Here is a 23,274-nt window from a genome sequence, read left to right as displayed (position 1 = left end):
GGACCGAATTTTTCTAACATAGATTGCAAGCCCTCTGTTTTAGCAGAACTGTAAGAGAAACTGAAAGGCAACACCTGAGCATGACTGGCCCTTAACTCTGGATCTTATTTTATGAGGTCGGAGCATGCTGAATGTTCCCCAGCCCAGCCTAGTCCCACATATTTTGGGGTTCAATCTTTGTAAGCACCACGTAAGTGTTAAAATCTACCTACAGCAGGAATGTGGGCCAAAAGCAAATCCATCAGAGCGTGCCCACAAGCTTGCCTGTAAACCTTTCCTCCAACTCAAAATACAAATATGGGCTTCCTTTATTCCGTGGTGCCGCCTCCACTAGCGGTGCACAGCCTTGCTACTGTTGACACGTTTGTGTGCTGTTAACAAGCTACTCACTCAACAGCAACACCCAAACAGAACAGGAAAGCTATTTTGTTGTGCTGCGCTGGAAATTTATTTCATCTCCAGGGACCTTGCCTCCTTACATATTTTGCTGTTCTAAAAATTACTTTGTCCTATTTCTATAACTTGAAAGAGTCTCTTTGGCAAACAATACCCAGAAAGGGAAAACTGAACATACCTGAGAACACAAAAAAGCACATGCAGAACACAAAAAGAGGGCAATGCATTACATTAAATGAAGTCTTAATAGCTTGAACTTCAGATTCAGCAAGGTCTGTTAGTGAGGGACATTTGGTCAAAACTCCCTAATAAATATATAATTAACCAGCAGAAAGCAGTGCTCCAGCCAGATTTCTATTCTGCAGTGAAATTAGATAACAGCCAAATAATCACAGTCCTTGAAATAGTGCTCTATAAATGTAGGAGAAAGAGGTTGCAAAACTTCATGACTTACCTTTGGGATTAAAATGCTTATTTGTCTCAATTCCTTGTAATTTATTTAACAGAATATGTATTACTGAGAAGTAGCCAATTATAGCACCGTATTTATTTTTCTGGAAGACCTCTACTATACATATTTTAGTAGAAGCTGTGTATTTACTGAGTGTGAGGAAACTTCCACTAGTAGTGAGATACCGATCAGCTTACTAAGACACACCACTGAGAAAAAAATACCCTCAGACAAAAAGCACAAAGGCAAACTTTTAAGGACACACTGGTTGCTATGGTGTTGAACATGGACTTGACTGCCTGATGCTAGCCTGGGAAATAATAAGAACCCTTATTTTCTACTATTGATTACTGAGCATGTTCCTGCATAGGGCGCACACTGATAGTGGTTGGTTGGGCTTTACAGAACAAAAGACTTCACGGGTACCGTGTTTGGTTAGACCTATCTAGCAAAAGCAGACAAAAAAAGAAATAAAGCAATTACATTATGTTCTTTGAGTTATTCAAATATTACTCAAAACCAGGATCTATTTTGATAAACACTGAGAATAATAAATATGATTGCCGATAGCTTTATATGTTTTTTATGACTGAAAAGCACAAATTACTAAATTAATAATATTCTACTTAGGCTTTCACTAGAAGGTGTGAAAATCTAACAGTATATGCCAATAAGCTATCTCCTGTTTTATTGGCTTGAAACATGAATAATGAATCTGCTCATTATTATACTGAAGATTTAGCCTCTTAACGCCTTGCATTTCTTTGAACGAGTGAAGTCTTGTGTAAGAAGTAGTATTATTTGCATTATTTTCTGTTTCCAGATAAAGGCTTTTGGGCATGAACCTTGATTTTTTTAAAAGGAAAGATAAAACAGTAAGGCATAAGATCTCTACTTAAGAATAGTCTACAGTCTTTTTGTTCTAACTTTCTCTGTTAATGGTATGATTTTACATCAATATAATTAAACCTATATAATCATAGTGCACACCCAAAGTAAGCATCATTGTATGAGAAGAACAATTACAATAATTTCTATGATTTACAGTTTTCTATGAATTACAATGATTTCTAAAGCAATACAGTGACACTGCAGAATCCTTCAGAGGTGCGATCGGAAGCTAAGCACATATTTAAATTATTTTCTTAAATGTTCAGCTGAACCAGGACCAGAAGACACATCACTTGCCAAACTTAGCCTAATAGTAACAACAGAAATTAGTACTTCAATAGCTTTCTCAACAGAGACACAACAAGTGATCACCAGAAATGGAATCAACCATCTTTTTCATGTGTAGCTGTTCTGGACTGAGTCACAGTAGCAAAAGAGGCCAGAGAAGCCCAAATGCCTCGACAGCAAACCACGTCCACCCTGACAGCAGAAGAAAGGGTTGCATTTGCCAGGTCTGCCTTCAGGAGGGTGAGGAATACTTTTATAGCATTGCAGTCGGTTCCAAGAGGACAACTACTGAGATTAAAAGTTTTGCAGTATAGCACATACATTTTTCATACCAGATTGTAATATGTTCTTCATTACCTTTTACTATGTAGGCTCAGTTGAACTCTGTACCTTGTCAAGGTTTCTTTAAAATCTCACTAGTCAACACCTAATTGTTGGCAGCACTAGGCCTTTTTCAGCTCATGGCAACAGCTGCTGCAAAAGCTCGCTTTCCATTGAAATTGGGCTCCAAATCAACTTTGATAATTTATTTCAGCTACTTTATTTTGAACAGAAGCATGTTACTTCCAATCCAAATTTTCCAGAAGTGAGATGCATTTTTATATGCTTCAGCTTCGGATTATTTTGCATTTGAAAAGGGACATATTTTCACAAGTTTAGAATCAGGTCAATAAAAATTACTTTGAAAGTCACAGGATGGGAACAAGATTTAGGCATTTAGATCCCAAATCTATATCTTAATAAGCACCCTTTTCAAGGACCATCTTGGTCGTATACAGAACTTTGGTCTTGCTTGTAAATATCAGTAAAAGATCGATGTCTAGGAACGGCCCAAAGTATTTTTCTCATGACAGTATTTAGCAATTTATAATCTGTCTCACACCTGAACTCAGTCAGAAACAATAAATTTATTAACACCACTCTAAGGAACTCAATTTAGTAGGGATTCCCAGAACATCTGCAGCATATACCCATGGCTTTCGGATCCCACATAAACTGCATTGGTACCCACTCCTAATGTGGTGCAGGAGCGCACAGCTTAGATTCCTCGATCAGATTTCAAAATCTAGGTTTAATTCTTCCTTCTGCCCAAGGAAAGTCAACATACATGTATCAAACCAACCGTTCATGGCTATAACTTTCTAACTTTTTCATTGAGCCTAGCTATGTGCAGAAAATAAATTCAGCCAGCTGAAGAAAAAAAATTTCTGCAGACCAATGGTCCCAGAACTCAGAGCGACAAGAATTGAAGTGGTCCCCCTCCAAGGTCAGCTCTTGTATTTCATAGTTATTGAATAAAATGCCATTTCAGTCTTTAGGACAGGAACTAGAACACAGTCTTGTCTTCCTCTGGGATGCCTGGGTCTCCCTTGCACTACACAGAAAGAATAATCCTCTATCCCAGAATTATTGACATCAATCCAGGGGCAAGGTGCACTCGGGTTCAGAAAGGTACACAGTGGTGCTTATATTATTTTTTGACTCTAACTCTTGCTCAGCACTTTCTGCAAATCAAGCTTCCTTAAGGGATTTTTTTTGTTGGACAGTTAAAGAAAGAAGCACCAGAAATCACTTATTGAAAACCACAGCCTTATTTTATTAAACAATTATCTCCTACTCCCTCAAGGCATAGGGGGTACTAGATAATCAGATAAGCGCAATCTCAGTAATAATAAAATAGATCTAAACCATTTAAGCCAACATTAAACACTGCAGAACTAGTACGAACATGTTTTCTGCTCAGCAGTTCTGCAGCCGAATAAGCAAAGTCTTGCTCCCCGGTGACAGTGGGTTATCCTCAATTATCATATCAGCTGACATCAGCATTGAACCGATGTCCTGTTTTCGCAGTCAATGCACAAGTTGCCATGTTTTTATTATTTTTGCCCTTTTTTTTTTAATACAAAAATCTTACAGGTAAAACTTCTGCCTTTTCTGGCTAACCCTGAACAACTAAATCCATATGTTTCTTAATTCATCCAAGAATGTACTGCTGTTTGAAAGATATAAATGTATTTTGATGGATCACTACCAAGTGATTTAATTTTGTGTGTGTGTGTGTGTGTATGTATTGATGCTTATGTTAGAACTGTTCTTTTCAAACAGGTTATTGTACAATTTTAGGCTTCTGCTGTTCAAATAAAATATTGGGGGAAAGGTGAGCCATCTAAACTCAATATTCAGACCTCCTTTATGGTGCATTTCAAGCACCCTGAAGAATTTTTTTGTCATTTCTTTCATTCTCTTCCTTTTCCTCATTTATTTCACTCTTCTACTGTAGCGTCATAGAATGGTTTAGGTTGGAAGGTACCTTAAAGCCCACCCAGTGCCACCCCCTGCCCTGGGCAGGGACACCTCCCACCAGCCCAGGTTGCTCCAAGCCCCGTCCAACCTGGCCTTGAACCCCTCCAGGGATGGGGCAGCCACAGCTTCTCTGGGCAGCCTGGGCCAGCACCTCACCACTCTTCACAGGAAAGAATTTCTTCCCCATAGCTAATCTAAATCTCCCCTCTTTCAAAACCATTACCCCTCATCCTATTGCCAGGTAATCTACTTGATTACGTTAATAGATAAAGAGAGGTCCCTTCCAACCCCTACCATTCTGTTATTGTGTGATCATATGCATAAGTACTGGCTGGCCACACATAACAAAGAAAGTGAGAAATGTGACAATGAAAAATAAAATTTGAAATATGTTTACACCAGAAGAGCAGATAAACTTACTATGCTACACTGGAATGCACATTTTCTGTTGAATCCTGGTATCTTAACTGTGAGGCTGATCAAACCTATTTCTTCTGAAAAGTCACTGACAAATATAATAGAAAATTATTTTTAATAGGATTTTAAGTCTGTAACAGTATATAACAGCACATTTAAAAAAAAAAAGCTACTCCTGTCTAAAATACCTTGCCAAAGCCTACCCTGAGTTCATCCTGTAGAGATCTAACATGCAATATTCTCTATAAATTTGTACATTTAGGATGAGATTTCCAAACTTCCCTGGCAATGCAGAGTCTCAGATTCGTGTATCTTTTGGGTGCCTAAATAATCAATTAGATCCTTAATGAGACCTTCAAAAGTCACAATGTGCCTGCTCCAACAGATTTTTCAATCAACCCTTCAGGCACTTTTAAAGATCCAGCTCTTCGTGCATCTTAAGTGAAGGGAGCCCACCCTCTAACATCTGCTTAGGTGACAACTTTGTTATATGACTTTACCAGAACTAGGCAGAAGCTGAGAAGGAGAAGACCTGTCTCACTGAAGAATAAGAAGTGACTCTCTTGAGGCTTCTGTTTGCTAAGAGTCGACATTAAACTGCATCAAGGATGACCTAGGTTTTCACTGTTTCTAAAACAAAATTCTTGCCTGCCTTCCAAAAAAAAATAAAAATCAACTGTTGTAAAACTACTGAGAAAAGGCAAAAACTGAAACAAGAACTATGAGAGATAAGCAAAATAAATCTAGAGAACTCAACTACTTCCATACAGTTTTTTATAAAGATGACTTAATTCAGCTATCAGCCCTCAAAAAAACCACCCCAACAGCCCCTCCTCCACAAAAAACACCCCCCAAACAAAGAAAAACTCCACCGTTAATTTACCTCAGAGTCCATTTGCTGGTCTAGTTTACAGTGATAAAATTCCGTATAGGATGGAGAAAGCAGTACCAGCACTTCATAGTTTAATTTCACCAGTTTCTTAAATTACTTTTTGATATGAGATTAGACTAACATCTCTATATTTTAATCCCAACCCATATTCAGGAAGACTCATGTGAGCGACATTGGTAATTTACACCATTCGATGCACGTGTAGAGGGACTTCTGCAAGCTGTGCTCACTGACCATCGCATGCAAATGCATTTGGCACCAAAACTATATGCACACTTATACCAGAAACTGTCTTACTGTTTTCTGACATATATAGAAGAAAATGCTTTTATCAAAAGAGTCAGATAAAGAAAAACCTAGAGTCTCAAATTCAAAAATGCAGTGACAAGTGAATGTTAGAGGCCCCTCTTTATTTATAACTATATTGCAAACCAGGAACTTTAGTCCTTCTCATTTTTCGAATAAAAAACCTATTTTATTTAAAAAAAAAAACACAACAAAAAAAACAGTCAGTTGCAATAGTGCAGGGAACCATGAGAGCCTGGGCCAGTGCTGTGGTATTGTAAATTAGTATGCAGTTACGCAGAATATTAATGGATGGGTTTAATCTACAGAGTGCAGATTCACTGCATAAAAAGCAGAGTTACTCTTGTCATATGTTAGTTTATTTTCTTCCATATTTTAAATTTACTGAAATTCCTTTAGACCTATTAAATAAGCAAATCCTTTTTGAAAACAGTACAACATGGCTGAAATGCAATAAATATAAGCACTTTAATATTTAAGTGAGGAAAATGAATTTCAGTGTGTTTCCAAATTGGTTTTCTTCAGTGCAGAGTTTCTTTATTTGTCCAAATAAAATGGATTTGAGTGGGTGGCAGCTTTAAGGAGATATGCAGCACTATTCAATGGCTTTGTGAACTTGGGAAGATATTATGAATAATGGATTTGCTGTGCTCTTAGACACGGAGCCACAACAAAAACAATATCATTCTAGGTTCTCTAATAAGCAGCTGCTGGAGTAAGGAATAAAAAGCCTGGCCTGCTGATTTAAGCTACAGGTGCCAGCATCTTTGTTCAGATCGTTGTAGCAAACTATTGGACTGGCTCTGTGTTTTCAGCAGGAAAACTACTCAAATGCAGAGTGTGAAGGGCTAAATTCCCAAGGCTACCTCCCACCACTCCGATTTGTTGCTATCTTCTTACAAGTCCATTTTTATATTATACACAACCCACACTCCCCCCAAACAGAGCTGGAAAAGGGATGTATTTGCCTCTGTCAATGGCTGGAGAAAAAGGTTAACTCGAAACATATGCACGAAATAGAAGCGTCATGTTTCCTCCTTTTATAGATCTGAACATACATCTCCCTTCACAAGGGGAGAGAGTCCTTTGTTTTAGTTCATAACTAATTTAAAATACTTAAATTTCATCAGCAAATTACTCCCTCTTAAGCACGAATGGAAACAACATCCAACCATTTTCAATATAGACAGACTCGACCAAAATAAATTTGAGAAGCGTACCTCTTGGTCCTTTTGAAAAGAATCTGACCTAAGTCTGATAGAAAATCAGAACAGTGTGGGACACCTAATCCATTCCTAACTCTGCAAGTTTTCAATGCTCAACACCACAGGACCGGAAAATGCAGCAACTTCTCTGAGGACCGGACACTTCAGAGCAGGAGGAGGTAGGATATCTACCCATTGCGGTGGGATGATCATATCCTCATTTTCTTAACAAACTTGCAAACGCAAAAAACTGTTCACTTTACACACATAGGAACATAAAGTAGTTCCTCATTTTAGTACACCTAGAAGTGTCAGTAATCAGGATCTCAAATTCTGGTCCCAAAACCCCAACTGGTATATTTGATAGCCAACACATCGGTACTTGCCAAGATTTTAATACTGGCATTGTAAGTCTAGAAGTTGTGACATGTTATCTTGTTGATAAATGTATCTCCAGGAAGTCACTACTAAAATCTTCAGTTGCATATACCAAAGCTTAGTTTATACCATTGTTGTAGGTGCTGAATATATAATCAAAGTATTGTCAAGCCATGAGTGATAACCTGATAAGGATTACTTAAAAGGTTGACACACTTCAAATTAGGTTTTCTTCAACCGAGAGTGCTAGCTGCTAACTTCACACCTAGGATTGCACACTGCATCCTCAAGCCCTTATTTTCATCTTACCCTTCCAAACACAGTTAGCTCTGATCTATATTACTATGAAACAAACTCTGATATGAAAAAAAAATATCTATGAAAAAGGCTTTGCAATTGGCAGAACATAACTACAGAAGATCGCATATAGTATTTTTATGTTTTTCTTAGACCTTCAGAGGAGAGATACAAGTATAACTTTAACCGTGTTCACACTCTGCAGCTAACTGGCATGCCCTTTATGCAACAGAAATGGTCCATGACTATCTGCTCTGTATTAAATAATTCACAATTTTTGTTGACATTTCACTGCAGCCTCGATATTAAGATTCTATTATTTAGAATTTTTGTTTTGGTGACAGAAATATGCTTGAAAGAGATACTAAGATATAAAGAAATTCATTGGTTTTGCATCAACTGGATAATTCCTATACATATTTAATAGGTTTCCCACAGATATGTGTGCCTTTGCAGGCTCTGAGTTCAGTAAACAGATGCATAAAAATTGTCTTTCAGATGGTGAACTGATTCCTGGCTGGGAAAGATATTTGCCAGTCTAGAACAAGATTTTTCTGTCATGTTGTGTCTCAATTCACATCAGAAAGCCTACTCTGAATACTGGAAATACAGAAGGGAAATTGCCAACATTTTGATTTTCTTCATCCTGACCTTGACCTCTGTTAAGGCAAAACCTCCCCTTTATTTTCATGAGAAGCATCAGATTGTCTACATAAATAGTTCAAAGACTTACACTTTTATTGTGTGGATATAAGCTTTATAGCTTTCAAAGTCTACTCTGAAGATTCTGAGATCTGGCTCAAAGGAAAATCTGCACAGGGTACCAAATAAATTGCATTATATGTACGTGGCCCTACTCTTTCAGGGAATTTAAGATTTAGGATAGAAATGAGCCCCAAGTTTTTGAAAACTGTCACTGAGAAAAGAAGCCACTGTTGGGTTGAAAATTATATTCATTCACATTTTAAGAAGGTATAAACACAATTCAGTGTCATCCAACTCCAATAAAAGACCCAGGAGACTCGTTTTGTACATAAAAAAAATCACTGTTTACAGATTAAGATGTGACTTGTGTTCATATTCCAGCTGAGGCTAATCAAAGATGAGTGTAGTTTGCTTCAACAGGATACACATGGTAGACAACTAGTGCTCCAGCATTTGGGAGAGAAAACAATCTGGCAATACAAGATGTTGTTTAAGTCTGAACCCTTAAAAAAAAAGAGGGAAGAAAAAAGCAAAAAAAAAAAAAAAGAAAGAGAAAAGAAAAAACAAACCCAAAAAGCATCATCACGCACATCACACACACATCTCTGAAGACTGCCTGGAACCAGAGGACAAGAATTCAAACAGCAGGAATTTATATGTATGAAGGCATCCATTACTGCAGACTTTCATTTTGAAATCAAATGACCAACTCATCTGATTTCAAACTAGAAGACATTAGCAGCTAAAAATAGTTCGACATTCAGGTGGATATACCTATCAAAGTACTGCTGCTTATGAACAGAAAGATGTATTCCTGTTCTTGTTATTTCACTGGAGATAGAAGCAGGGAAACAATCCACAATTACTTGTGTTGCCGCACACTGTGATTTTGGGTAGCAGTTCCCACTTTAACATGTATCACAGACTATACATGTAATATTTGCACTAACTGGTACTGACAGAATATGGTTGTGATGATTGAAATACATCATTATAATGAACTGTTGACTTCACTGAATTCTGTAATAATATCTGACAGCTTTCACTGCTGTTATGAATTACTCTCTGTTGGTACAATTCTTTTTTGTTTTGTTTGTTGAGATACTGTAAGACAATATTTCTAGGAAAACAGGTTAGGTAAAGAAAAGACAGCCAGTAATGAGTGAACGTAACATGAAGGAGAAAGAAAACAACTGGATAATGAGCCTGGATACATAGTGAAATACTACACTATGACTTAAAACGTCTGAATATCTGCAGTGCTGAATACCGCAGTTTTGAATACTGAATGTAGGACAGTGGAAACACCCTGTCAAGATCTGAACAATATTTTACAGAAGCCATAGTTATAATACCTGCACACTTGCAAATAAGACGAGGAATTCTACTTGCAGATTGTCAAAGACAGAAAAAGAAACAACTGAGCCTGCTGCAGTGTACACAATCAAAGTGAACTAAGTTTTCTGGACCTGCGAGATGCTTTGGTTAGGATTTGATGGAAGGAAGCGCTAAGTATTACTTTCATAATTCATCCTGCTCTTGAAGTAGTTGTCAGGGAATCTAGAAGGCATTTTGACAAGTAAGGTAAACCAAGTAGAAAGGTGTCCAATCTACAGAAGCTCACATTACTTTAGCAGTTCAAACAAATACAGCATTCTGCTGTCCAACAGGAACCTCTTGGCCAACTATACGTAATTTAGGAAATCTGGGCATCCCTGGACTGACAGAGGGCAACTGGAACATAAAGAAACCCCAACCACATCTAATAAGTTTTTCCAAGCCATACGGGATGCTGAACTAATGAAAGCAAAGAAACCATTGAGGTAAGAAAAGGATACATCCTTTTATACAAATCAAGTGCAACTTTCTCTGCTGTCTTTCCATAAAGAAGATGGAAATCTTATGTAGGTAAATGATTGTTCACATAAGCCTACCAGAAATATTTGCAGAGATGAAAACTCATACATTTTAGAAAGCAGCTCCACTCACCACACCTTAGTTTAAAAAAAAAAAAAAAAGTAGTAACTTAGTCAAAAAGCAGTGCTGTGCATTTCCAGACCCGTTGCAGAAACCAGAAAGCAAAGTTCTTACATTTCCGTCTTTTCAATACTTTAGGAAAAAAAACCTAAAAATATTTTTGATATTTAAAAATATTGTCATTTTAACTACTAAGACATTCAAATATGCTTCTTACGTACGAGCTAAATTGCCATAGACAGTTCCAGCAAAAACCACAGAGAACACTGGTTTATCTAGACCTGTAGCCAACAGCCACCAATACAAACATTTCTGTGGAAGTTACACAATTCCTGTCACGTTTAACAATGTAATTCCACAGAGACATATGTTTGCTGTGTCCCCAATGGCGATTAGTTTCTGTCACAAAGTGTGAAGGCTGACAGTCATTGCAATATCACTAACAGCATATGCTTTTAATTTCTCTAAGTATATGTGTGCTTTGAACATGGCTATGCAACTGCAAACAAGTCCAGCATTGCGTTATCCCTGCATCCTTTAAGTGACAAAGAAATAATAATAATTTAAACATATGTTTCTCATGAATCTGTATTACTACAGCAAATCTAATTCTGATTTTCTTTCTTCTCATCCTGTAGGAAAGTTTGAAGACAATTCATTTGAACATTTTTTTAACATTACCAAAGACTGGAAATTTTTTTAACGCTGGCTTCAGTAGTAACTCACTATATGGCCTTGAGTAAAGCACTTCACCTCTTTGCTTAGTTTCACCAAATGTAAATAATTGTATCGCTTGCCCAGTTTAGGCATTCCATGACAACTAGGTAAGACTCGTGTGCTTTTTGGACTTACAAATATGCGACCATATTAAGCATTTCTCGTTATTAATGCCTGTTGTCTTGCACTAACTCTGTAACGTGATTTAAATAAGTTTAGAGTATGGAGTTCAGCTACACTTCTTGATTAAGTTTTTGTACTTCAAGATTCATCTTTGTCAGTATTACGAAGATTAATCCATATTTTCCCCTTAACCAAACAGCTATGCTTTGGACACCATTTTTTCCCTGATAATTCACATCTTCAAATTGATTTTTACAATCGGCTCTCTGGGAATTATAACAACTAAGTTTTAGACTTTCTTTGGTCTTGAAAAATGTATTATGGAACTCCAGCATAATTATAAATTTGGAGACTTGGGCATAGGCCTCATTTTGATTTGAGGGATTAATAGCAGGTTGTCTCTCCAGTACTCCTCAGAGGATTCCAAAGGGAATTCTCCTTTATCAAAATGGCAAGCATTTCCTGATGTGCTGTCAGGACAGACATTACAAACTACCCAAAGATGGTCTTTCCACATTTCCTCTGAGTTCTTCTACTTGCCTTCTAATTTCCTGGAGGACATTTGTCTTTTCTGAAAATAGATTAGCTTCACTTTTACTGGAATCAATTAAACATGGTATCTGGCCAGAAGAGCTTGTGGCTTCTGTCCCACTGAAAAGCAAGTCAGATAAGTGTCATCTGAAAAAGGGTATTTTGACAAGGAGTGGTTACATGCCCTCATTCTGATTCAAAATGTGAAAGTATGGCTCCATTTTGTAATTAGACAATCTTTATGAGTTTCTTCAAATGAGATTTTATAGAGTCCCGATAGGGATACATTTGGTGTGGTGAAAAATAACTACAAATCTGATAGTAAATGTTTCATTTAAAAGCTGTCCATTGCCTAAGGGAAAAGGAAGAAAAAGAAACAGAGTATGAATATAAAAGATGCCAGGAGAAGTTAGGCTAAACTCGGTGCCTTTTCACATTGCTCTGATGGTACAAAGCAACCAGTTGGACTAGTCAACTTGGAAATTCAAGCAAGAGTAACTATATTCTTTATTGAGACTAAAGCAAAAAAAAACAACCAAAAAACTAAACAACAAAACCCCACCAAAACTATAATACCAGTTTAAAATCAACTTAATCATGTCTTGCACTGCACACTGTCAAGATGTGTTAAAAATAAAAGATGTGCAGTATCATCATTTCATGGTAGCATTCCAAGGAAAGCTATAATTGATTAGGGGCTTCTAGTTAAACAAAATCCATCCCCGCTTCATTTCTTTAAAATGTAGACTAACCCTAAATTTCACAAAATTAAAATGGTTCTTATAAGAAGAAATAAAACTATAATCAGCAGTTGTCAAGTGGAGAGAAGTTATGACAGAAGCTAAGACTCTTAATGTAGGCTTAAGAACAAAAGGAGGAATTATTTAAATAAACCAGGAATTAATTTATGTCGTATACCTCTGATGCTAGGTAAAGAAGTGAAAATTCCCAGTCTTCTTGTAGAAAAGCAAAAGGTGTCAACAATTATTTTTGTGTATATTTGGAAATAAGTAAAAGAATATATTAATACTGTAGTAACAAGATACTGTATTAGTGGTTGTAATTAACAGTGATCATGATAGATTAGTTACTTTTTCAATTTGCACCTGAACAAATGCACCAAACGATACTAGTAATGACTAAGGATCGATGGAAACAATTACGTTTTTCAGAGTTTTACAATAAAATTTTGATTATGGGAGAAATTTCAGGGAGCTAGACAAAAGTTACTGTGTTAAATGAAAAAGAAAACAAATAAGCGATGGATTAAAAAAGAGTAACCAGAAAGCAGCAATGGCTCCAATTTGCAAACATTTATTCACCCTGAGGTCTGCTGCAGGACAGTACAGAATTGCATTTCTCTGTGGCCTAATTCCGCCAATATTTTTCACTACTGAAAGAAACCAGAGAAAAATGAAAAACTGGTCCAATGAGGATATAATGGATAAACTGGAGGAAAAAAAAAAATCAGAACGTTATGACTTTGGTGCAAATAATTTCTAAAGCGTAAAGCATAAATAACAAGGTTTGCATCTAACATACACTCTACAGCATATGTTTGCAAAACTAAGTAACCGCCTGTGTTTACAGGAGATATATGATGTTCAGTTTGATTTGCATATTAGAGATCAGGCTGTAAATCTCTGACGATATTTACAGTTGGATAATTGAAATTAATCCTGCCAAAATGACTTTGACAGTCCTGAATTTATGGTCTAAGAAAACAATCCTGGAACTGTTTGCCGAGCTATTAACATGGCTGGCTATATATTTTCAATCTGAGCTATGCTGCTGAATAAAAACCTGTTCACAAATTATAAGACTCTGCCTTTCTTCCCCCACTTTGGGTTCAAGTTGCTTCCTATAACCGTTAAGAAGACAAGGTAACCTGAAGATAGCAGATATGTCTGTGTTTTGCTGGGTTTTGTTGGGTTTTTTTATTATTTTTCTAACCATGGCAGGTACATTAGTTATCTCCCCCACCCGCAGTGTTAGGCCATTTTCTTTTTAATTTCCTTTAAAAGCAGCCAATTGTCCCAGCAGAAAGCATCAAGAAGTTCCAACACCAGAACTCAGACTCCCTCAAATCCTTCAGTAATGTGGATCATGGTTGCATCTCAGCATGTGTTTATGTCTTCAGGGAAGAAGGTGGTGCTTGGGTTTTTGTTTGGCTTTAGGTTTTTTTTCTGTTTTGCTTTTTAAAATCAGATCTTATCTTTAAATAGAAGGCACAGAAGTTGTCAAGGAGAAGAACATTGTTAACTACAAAGCTACCTCACAGTATACTCTTAGTAGGAATGACATTTGTGGCTAGATATATGACAGAAACTTCCAACATACACGAAAGAAAAACGCTTGTGAATAATATCCATTAAAAAAAAAATAACAGTAGCTTCACCTTCTAATAAAACAAAATTCAAACAATTAGCAGGCTGAATTTTCCTACAATTGGCAGAGAATTACATAATTTATTAAAACTGTTGGTAACCTTTTCCTATTTAAGACATGTTGCACCTCACATTCTTTGGACTCCAATAATGGATTTCATGATTGTTAAATCCCTTTGGATTTTGGTGCTAAAAGATAGCAAACAGCCTCCCCACTTTCTTGATACCAAGTTTTCAACCCCAGAGAACTCTGCTGTAGGTATTTCAAAAGCTATGTTTATAGATAGAAAGTATGGTTTTAATATATAAAAGCAGCTTTTTGAAGTCTGAAAATAAAAAGATGACTGCCACCCATTACAGAAATGTATGCATTTCTATTTGTAGAATTTATATACAGCATATCGCTTTCAGAAAGGTAGCAGTGGTAGCTTTGATATTCATCTAGCTTTCTTCTCCCTGCCCTACAATATGCTGCTTGCCAGGACCATTCAATTTGAAAGTAGGCATCCATCCAAATATGTAATATTAAGGAAGAAAGACAGTTCTCATTTATAAAATGTTAATTCCTTATTAGTGGAAAGAATAAATCACTACACTAAGCAGAATAACTGTGATCACTGATTATTATCCTACCACAAGTATGTTATCTTGTGCCCCATCCCCTGTTCAGAGCTTGTGTCAACTGGCGGACACGTGGAAAGGAAGAATTCTAAAGATGACCACTAGATAAGCACATATTCTGTGAGGATGGGAAGAAAAAAAAACTTTCTAAGCATCGAAAACCCTTGTGAAAAGCCTGCTCCACCTTCCCGTTTTATTGCACACACTCAGACTGTAACGGAGTCTGAAGGAGGTTACATATTTATATAGTACCTAGTACAGCTGGCTTCATTCATATCAGAGAACTCCAGGCACATCACAAATTTACAGGTGACGCTCTGGGAAACATATAGGATTAGTGTTGCCAAACTCAGCCAATTAGCTTGGCAATTAGTACTGCCAAGCCAAAAGACACTGCAGGTTCTTTTGCATAGCATTTCTGCATATAAGCATCACCAAATTAACAATCCAGTCTGAAAACTACCAGCCTGATCAATCTTTCAATAGCTTTCCCTTATTTCCACATCTGGCCGTATGTTCTGCACAGGTTGATTTTTCACTTGAATTAGTCAACATGGGCATAAGGATCAATTGCAGCTGACTGTTCTGCAGAGTTAGGTCTTTAGGCAGGATGTCTTAAGCTTGAAACAGCCACGTCTTGTTGTCATCAAATCCCTTTTTACAGCTCTTCAAGAGCATCTAATTTTTCCACTGTGCTCATTTCACACTAAGTGCATACACCACATACACTTCTACAGCACATCTTAAAAATTCATCTAAACAGACTAACTAAACAGAACTCAGTTGTCTTTTGGACTTAGCTAATGTAATGTAAATGAGCGCACAGGCTTCTACTGTGAACAGTCTGGAAGTCCACCAGTGAGGTCTCTAAGTAAGGCTTTTTAATTTCATACTCTGAATACTCCTATTTTAAGCTTACTACACCAGATTTTTGTGCCACCTCCTGCTTCCTTTAGCCACTGAGATTTTTGCATGACTTAAGGTTTCAATAGTTATATGCTGATAACTAGCCTTTCACATCATGGCTGTGCTCCTTACTCTTATTTGCAAATGCAAAATGCACATCAGATACACAGAAGGTGGAAATGAGAGTTGGTAATGAGTGTGTGGGAGGCATGGGTTGGTGATGAAGATTTGCTTTGATTCCTCTGACTACAAAAGCTTCCTCGGTGGAGAAGATATTTTAAAGTGTCTAAACAAAACCTTTGTCTATGCAAATTCAAAACCATTCTTACATAAAGTTAAAGCTATTCTTAGTATTGTTTCTTAAAGGTCATGAATATGCCATAAAGGATGATCAAAGTATTAAAATCCTACAACAGGTTAAAAAAAGAGGCAACAATACAATAGATTTCCGGTGTTTTCTTTTCTAAGCGAAACACTGACCATTTATTCTTATTACTGATAGCAATGGTGGAAGCATAATCTGTTATCAGAACTGGCTGACAATTCCTGTTATAAAACACACTTCTCGGTTGTCTTGAACTTTGCCAAACTTTAACTGCTTTGTCTATGATTTTAGAAAAATTGAATATTTGTTTCAAGCTTTTAAGTAGCTGCTCTCAGCTTAGCCGAAATAATTCTGAATATTACATGAAAGGATACATGGCTTATCCCATTTGGAAAACAAAGTTTTTATTTAATGCTTCCTCAATTCACGATTTGAAAGCAAGACTGAAAATCTGATACTGACAACATTATAATTAGCTCTCCACAAATCTGGCTGAATTACAACATTTGAAAAAATCTAAACTCATACATGCCTACCAGAGAAGCACTTCACTTTTACATCAAAACCCCTCTATGCTCACTGCAATCACAGCAGACCGCGAGGGATCTAGGCCAAAGGAATGAAAGAAGAAAGTCTCCCTTGCTTTTTTCAGTGAAGATTCTTTCCCTGCAGTGGCCAACAAGCTCAAAGGTATATTTCGCCTCATTCACATGCAAAGGAAGAAAAAGACTGAGAGGAAATAGAAAAATCCATTAGGACTGGATAATAACGAACCAGGGAAAACACAAATGAGACTGGAGTCTTGTGTGTGGATTGATGATATTCAGTTGTTAAAAGTCAGATCTAGTACAGTACAGTGGTGTCAGTAACACTATTCCCAAGTTATTCAGGAGTCTAGAAGGAACAGTTTGGAAAAAAAATAATAAATCCATTCCATTCCTTTAATGTGTAAATTAACCAAAATATGTCACCTAAAACATAACTAAAGAAAATTGAGGAACTAATAATTAATTGGTAAGCAGGAATATACTAATATTCTAGAAGCATCTTCATAAAAATGCATTTGCCTGGATAATACAGAAAATGAAAAGGTATACATTGATTTATTAATCATGAGTCACCCTGCCAAAACATACATAATCAATAAAATAAATTTCCACTTGTCTGACCTTAAATTAAAGTGTGTTGTGTACCCATGAGCTAGAAATACTATATAGAAAACTTACTTAAATTTTTGTTCAGTTACTTATTTAAATTACACGTTGAAGTTCCACAAAGCTCTGACCTTAAAAAAACCACAACACCACAGAATAACAGATGCCAAATAAAAGCAAATACTTTTTTTTGGCACTATCTTAAATTAAGTCCTTCCCCGCTCCCTATTTAGTAAAGCCTTTATTAAGTAAATCACATCAAAGCCGGGTTTTTGCACCCCTCCCTTTAATTTATCTATGTTATTAAAGTGAAGTCCACAAATTGATGCTAGACATCTCTCTCTCCCTGGGCTAAAACATAAACCAGCAGTTATTAAGTAAAGCTATCAATCAGCTAATAAAGAATCTCCAGTAACGCCATACCTGTTAACATCCCATATTTCACTTGTCTTGTCCATGGAGGCAGAAGCCACAAAATCACTACATGAACGCCATGAGCAGTCCCACACAGCGTGGCCACATCCTTCGGAAGTCAGAATCCAACCACATTTTGAAAAGTCCCATATTCGCACTGTTGTATCCCCACTTGAAGTGACCAGCTGGGTTCCACTGTTATGAGGAATAAAAAGAACGAATAGTTTGTAGCAAGGATTTAGGTGCAGATTTTTCAAAGTACAGAGCAAAATAATTTAACTATGTTTAGGGAGACAGGTTAAATAGCAATTGTTGGTTTTACATTAAAATCCATATGAACAAAAAATTATGTTTTAAAACATTCATATTTTTACATTACACAGTTTTCCGACACATCATAGATGAAGTGGTCATGTATTAAATACGCTATCAAAAGAAAAGAAAAGGAGATATCAAGTAGCTATCTTCCATGGGAAAGTAAATATGGGTTCCAAAATTACATTCTTACTTTTTGTAGTCTATTTATGAGTTTATCAGTAAAATAACTTCAGCCCAGAGAACTGCTTTCAAAATAGAATAAAATAGCTTCAGGGAAAAATATTTTCTTATTTCACAAATCCATATCATTTTCTACATATAAGTTATTATTTAAGCACCACAGTCTTGTCTCTTCCGCTCAGTATAAACACTTTAACACATTCACTATCTCTTGGGGTCATCAATATGTTACATAAATGAAAAATACAAAGTTAACTCAGACTTTGTGGCCAAATATTCAGACATAAACTACTGTAGTTCTATTTCATTTAACTATAGACATACAGCTTCAGACTAAAAGTCCACCTGGTTCAGTCTCATGTTATACAGTAGGGGTTTCTTAATAAAAAGAAAATAAGAAGAAAAAGTATGCAGAGTGATTCTCCTATTAAACTCTCCCAGACCTAGCCTGTGGCTCAGGTTTTCTTTGAGACAGAAGCTTTGTACTTAACAAGCATCCACGGAGATTTCCCTCCATGAATAATTAATTTTTGAACATATGCAAACCTTTGGCACCCACAATCTCTTGTGTCAATGAATTCCCAAATTTAATATGCATTGTGTGAAAAACTATTTTGGGGTGTTAAATACCTTACTTCATTTCATTTGATGCTTCTAATTCTAATGCTGTGATTAAAAGTAAACTATACATTTGTCTTCTTTAAACCAACTGTGATATTATTGGTTCCCTATTATATCATATTTTACCTGCAAAGCTGAAGGCTCCTACTCTATTGACTCATTCTTCACACAGACGTCATTTCATCTCTTTGATCACATTTACCACCTTTCTGAGCACCTTTTGAGCTGGAACACGACTACTGAAGAAACAGGTACCCAATGGAGGTATACAATGGCACAGTGGTGTTTTCTGGTTTATTCTGTGTTTTTTTTTCATTTGATTAGCATTTTGAGCACTACTACATAAAGATTTTTAAAAAAACTGACCACAGTGGCTCCAATATTTCTTTCCCGAGCGCTAACAACTAGTTTATGCCCGTTATTACCTACGCATAATTAGGACCATTTTTTCTCATGTGTGTTACTTTACATTCATCGACACTGACTTTCATCTGCTACTTTACTGTCGAGTCAACTGTTGTGACTGGAATTCTTTTCCTGTAATTCTTCACATGCTACCTTCATTTTTACTGCCCCGACTAATTATTATGATCAGCAAACTCACTCACCTCATTGTCTTCCCCAGCTTCCAAGATCATCTTAATAACTTAGGTCCCAGCACGGATCCCTAGGGGACTTAAATAATTTCTTCGTTCTGAAAGTGACATTCCTATCATTTCACCATTTTTTAAATTCACAAGATAAATTTCCTTTTTCTTCAGGACAGTTTTGTTTCTTTGAGAGTTTTTGCCAAATGACCTTAAGAAGAATTTACTGAAAACGCGAGTATACCAAATTTACGAATCTTCTTTGATCAAATGCTCAGCAAGACCTTCAGAGAACTCTAACAGATTTCTGAGATGTCATTTCCCAAGCCATGCTGACACCTGCGAATGCTTCAGTATAACAAATGTATCCGTGTATCCTGTATTTTTGCTTCTTAATATGAATTTTACCAGCTTTCCTAGTATAGAAGTCAGCTCAACTGATCTACAGCCCCTTCATTTCAAACTCTTTCAAAATACTGAAAAAAGTGAATGCAGGCTTCCCAAATTATACCAGGAATAATGGAGGTTTTCCATTTTGTTTACTAAAAAAACCAGAGGAAAAACGTTTGGGGATAATACACAAAAATACAGGCCAAAACTATTTTAACCTTGGGTTTTCAGACAAACTTCTGGTGTTATCTCACCAACATCAATAAGAATATCTTGCCTTTAGGATCCAATAAACTCTGTTTTTATTTGAATAATGGAAAATGTGCTGTCACAGGCAGTAAAAATCCTTCTTCCAAATCTCTGGATATAAAACTGTGGGAACTGAAAACAGCTCAAGGGTTGATACCAAAAGCACTACTGTGAAACTCCATCCTAAGAATATACTCAGAGATATTTAGTTCATCGAAAATTAAAAAAGGTCGTGGGGTGGGGGTGGGGTAGGGTGTCAGACTTTTAAAATATTCTTCCTTTTCTCCTTTTCCAATAGATGTCCACCAGAATGTTCTGTAAAAGTACGTACTAAGAGAGCTTGAAATATGTGCATCATTTACCTGATAGATCTTAAGGGGGAACTTGCCATTATGAAATATCACCTGCCTAAACTTTTGACTATTTTTAACACTCATGGTTCAGATCGCTATTTTTTGTGAAAATATCATTATAATCCTCATTAAAGCAGTTACACCCCCATGCCTAAGACAAAGCTTTGAGAGATTAATCTCTCAAAAATTTTAACATTGCACAGGAATAATTTTGAAGCTTTTTTCGCTATACTAAAGCATAAAGGCTTGAAGCCTGAGGAAGGGTTCAAAAGAGACCCTAATTTTGTCAAGCTGCTAGGATTAAATGTGCTTTTATTAATGAAACACTTGTACTTTTAATAACTCAAGCTGGATCTCACTTACGGAGACAGATAAAGTTAGCAAAATGACAAATTATCATACCCCTTATACATTTATGAAATAAGAGCTATTTTAAAACAAATTCAGAAGCAGGTATAAAGTGGGACTGATGAAATCTATAATTGATTCAGAGGGTAGTATGTGCTGCCACTGTTGTGAATCACAAAAAGAGATTTATTGCTTATGTATTTTTTTAATACATGATCCCCAAAATGCTACATGAAGAACCGGTTCCTTGGGCTGAATTTTAAGAACACACCATCCAGGCAGTGATGAAAATCTTTCAGAACACAGATATGAGCAGGAAGGTAGTTGAAATGGATTCAATTTGGCAATCTGTGGCAAGGGAAAGAGTTACAAATGAGGTTTAGCGCTCCTTACAGATCAACGGAGAAAGAAGAGGAGATTGAAAACAAAAGCATCGTTTGTGCAGGAAAAGTTTAGAGGGACTGACTGACAGTGGAAGTAAGGGCAAAAATACTCAGGAACAGAGGGGCCCAGTGCCCCAGTCCCCTGCAACACAAGCTCCCTAATTTTCCCTGGGCATCAGAAAAAGCATCACTTCAGTGAAGAAAGGGGACGTGCATCAGTTGAGGATCTGCAAGTACACGTGTATCAACTTCATATCAGCACTTCTGGGAAGCACAAACTTCTGCTTATAGGAATGACGGCTGGCAGAGCTGTTTTAGCGCTGGGGCCTGCACTTCGTGGTCATGAAATCTTCGCCACACACTGGGATTCAAACCAGACGCACACATTACCAAAAAAAAGTGCTATGTCAAGCCAAGTCAGGCATCCAAAACAAAATGCTGCTTTTAGAAAAGAATCCTATCTACTTAATAGCTGATCAATAATGACACACTTTTTCTGATTTGCAGCGTTTTTTGGTCCTGGGAGATAAAAGAAACACCCCAAATTCTGAGGTAATGTTTTGTTACCTACAGCTGCAATATTTTTTTTTACTGCTCTATATGTATGATATAAGATTATCTGTGGGAAAAAAATATATCAGGAAAAGCTGATGTTTTTAATGATTTAAGCTATGACTTTAACAGTCTATGATACCCACATAGCCCTCTAACATATGACTGATTTTCAAACAAAATGCAGACTGATTTTTATATTAAAAACTATGAAAATATGACATTAGATGCTCAGCCTTAATTATCAGCAGCTATATACATAATCTCCATCTGAATTTAAGATTGATCACTAACAGAGAAACCTCCAAGTCGTTGTGCATTGTGTATATCTTTAATTCAGATAATAAAACACTTTTTTACCAAATCAAAGAACCAGACAACATATTAGGAGACCAGAACAATGTAATTCCGATCTTTTTCTGCCACTTGAAACACATTCACATATATGCAAATAACTTTGCCAACTTCTAGAACTTTGGTGCTAGTAATTTTTTTTCAAAGCAAGTGGCAGTACATCCGTGTACAGTGCTATATGGACCCAATCGCTTGGGTTTCTATGGCTTTGCTTGGTCTGTTTTGGGGGTTTTCTGACAAGACTTTCTAACAGATCAAAGCACTATAAGAGATAAAATATGCCTGTAGAGTTTAGAACAAAGTATTTGGGCCCTGCATTGTCTCTACCAATAGATCTTTTTTCTTAATACTAAATACACACACAGTTCTACCTTTCAACTGATTTCAGGTATTCCTAATTGATGCTATAAACCTGCCCTTCCAGAAACAATTACAGTGGAAAAAAACTTTGAAAATGTTAATTCTGCATTCCGCAAAAGCAGATGGAGCATTACCCTCTCAAGCCTAAACAAATCTTTCCTCCCTCGTAGTCTCCCTGCAGGGGTCAATACTTGGACCAGTATTGTTTAACATGTTCATCAACGACCTGGACGAGGGGACAAAGTGTATGCTCAGCAAATTCGCTGATGATACCAAACTGGGTGGAGTGGCTGACACCCCAGAGGGCTGTGCTGCCATCCAGCATGACCTAGACAGGCTGGAGAGCTGGGCAGAGAAGAATCTAATGAGGTTCAACAAGGACAAGTGTAGGGTCCTGCACCTGGGGAAGAAGAATGCCAAACACCAGTATTTGTTAGGGGTGGACCTGCTGGAAAGCAGCTCTGAAGAAAAGGATCTGGGGGTCTTGGTAGACAGTAAATTATCCATGAGCAAGCAGTGTGCCCTTGTTGCCAAGAAGGCCAATGGAATTCTGGGCTGCACAGGGAAGACTGTGGCCAGTAGGTCGAAGGAGGTCGTTCTCCCCCTCTACTCTGCACTGGTGAGGCCACAACTGGAATACTGTGTCCAGTTCCGGGCTCCCCAGTTCAAGAGAGACAGGGAACTACTGGAGAGAGTCCAGCGCAGGGCAACAAAGATGATGGAGGGATTGGAGCATCTCCCTTATGAGGAAAGGCTGAGAGAGCTGGGACTCTTTAGCCTGGAGAAGAGAAAGTTGAGGGGGGACCTTATTAACGTTTACAAGGATCTAAAGGGTGGGTTTAAGGAGGATGGAGCCAGACTCTTTTCAGTGGTTCCCAGTAACAGGACAAGGGG

At 37.0% G+C, this 23,274-nt stretch overlaps 1 protein-coding gene across 1 annotated transcript in view; it reads right to left on the bottom strand.

Moving 5' to 3' along the window:
* Positions 1-23,274, bottom strand: part of SPAG16 (sperm associated antigen 16) — a 386,482-nt gene that overhangs the window by 163,610 nt on the left and 199,598 nt on the right. The window contains 1 exon segment of the mRNA XM_063341470.1: positions 17,695-17,880. Within this exon segment, the coding sequence (XP_063197540.1) occupies positions 17,695-17,880 (186 nt within the window).

Source organism: Chroicocephalus ridibundus, chromosome 7, assembly GCF_963924245.1.
Source record: "Chroicocephalus ridibundus chromosome 7, bChrRid1.1, whole genome shotgun sequence".
Lineage (NCBI taxonomy): Eukaryota > Metazoa > Chordata > Aves > Charadriiformes > Laridae > Chroicocephalus > Chroicocephalus ridibundus.
The sequence above is the reverse complement of the archived record's forward strand: the minus strand, read 5'-3'. Positions and strand labels throughout refer to the sequence as shown.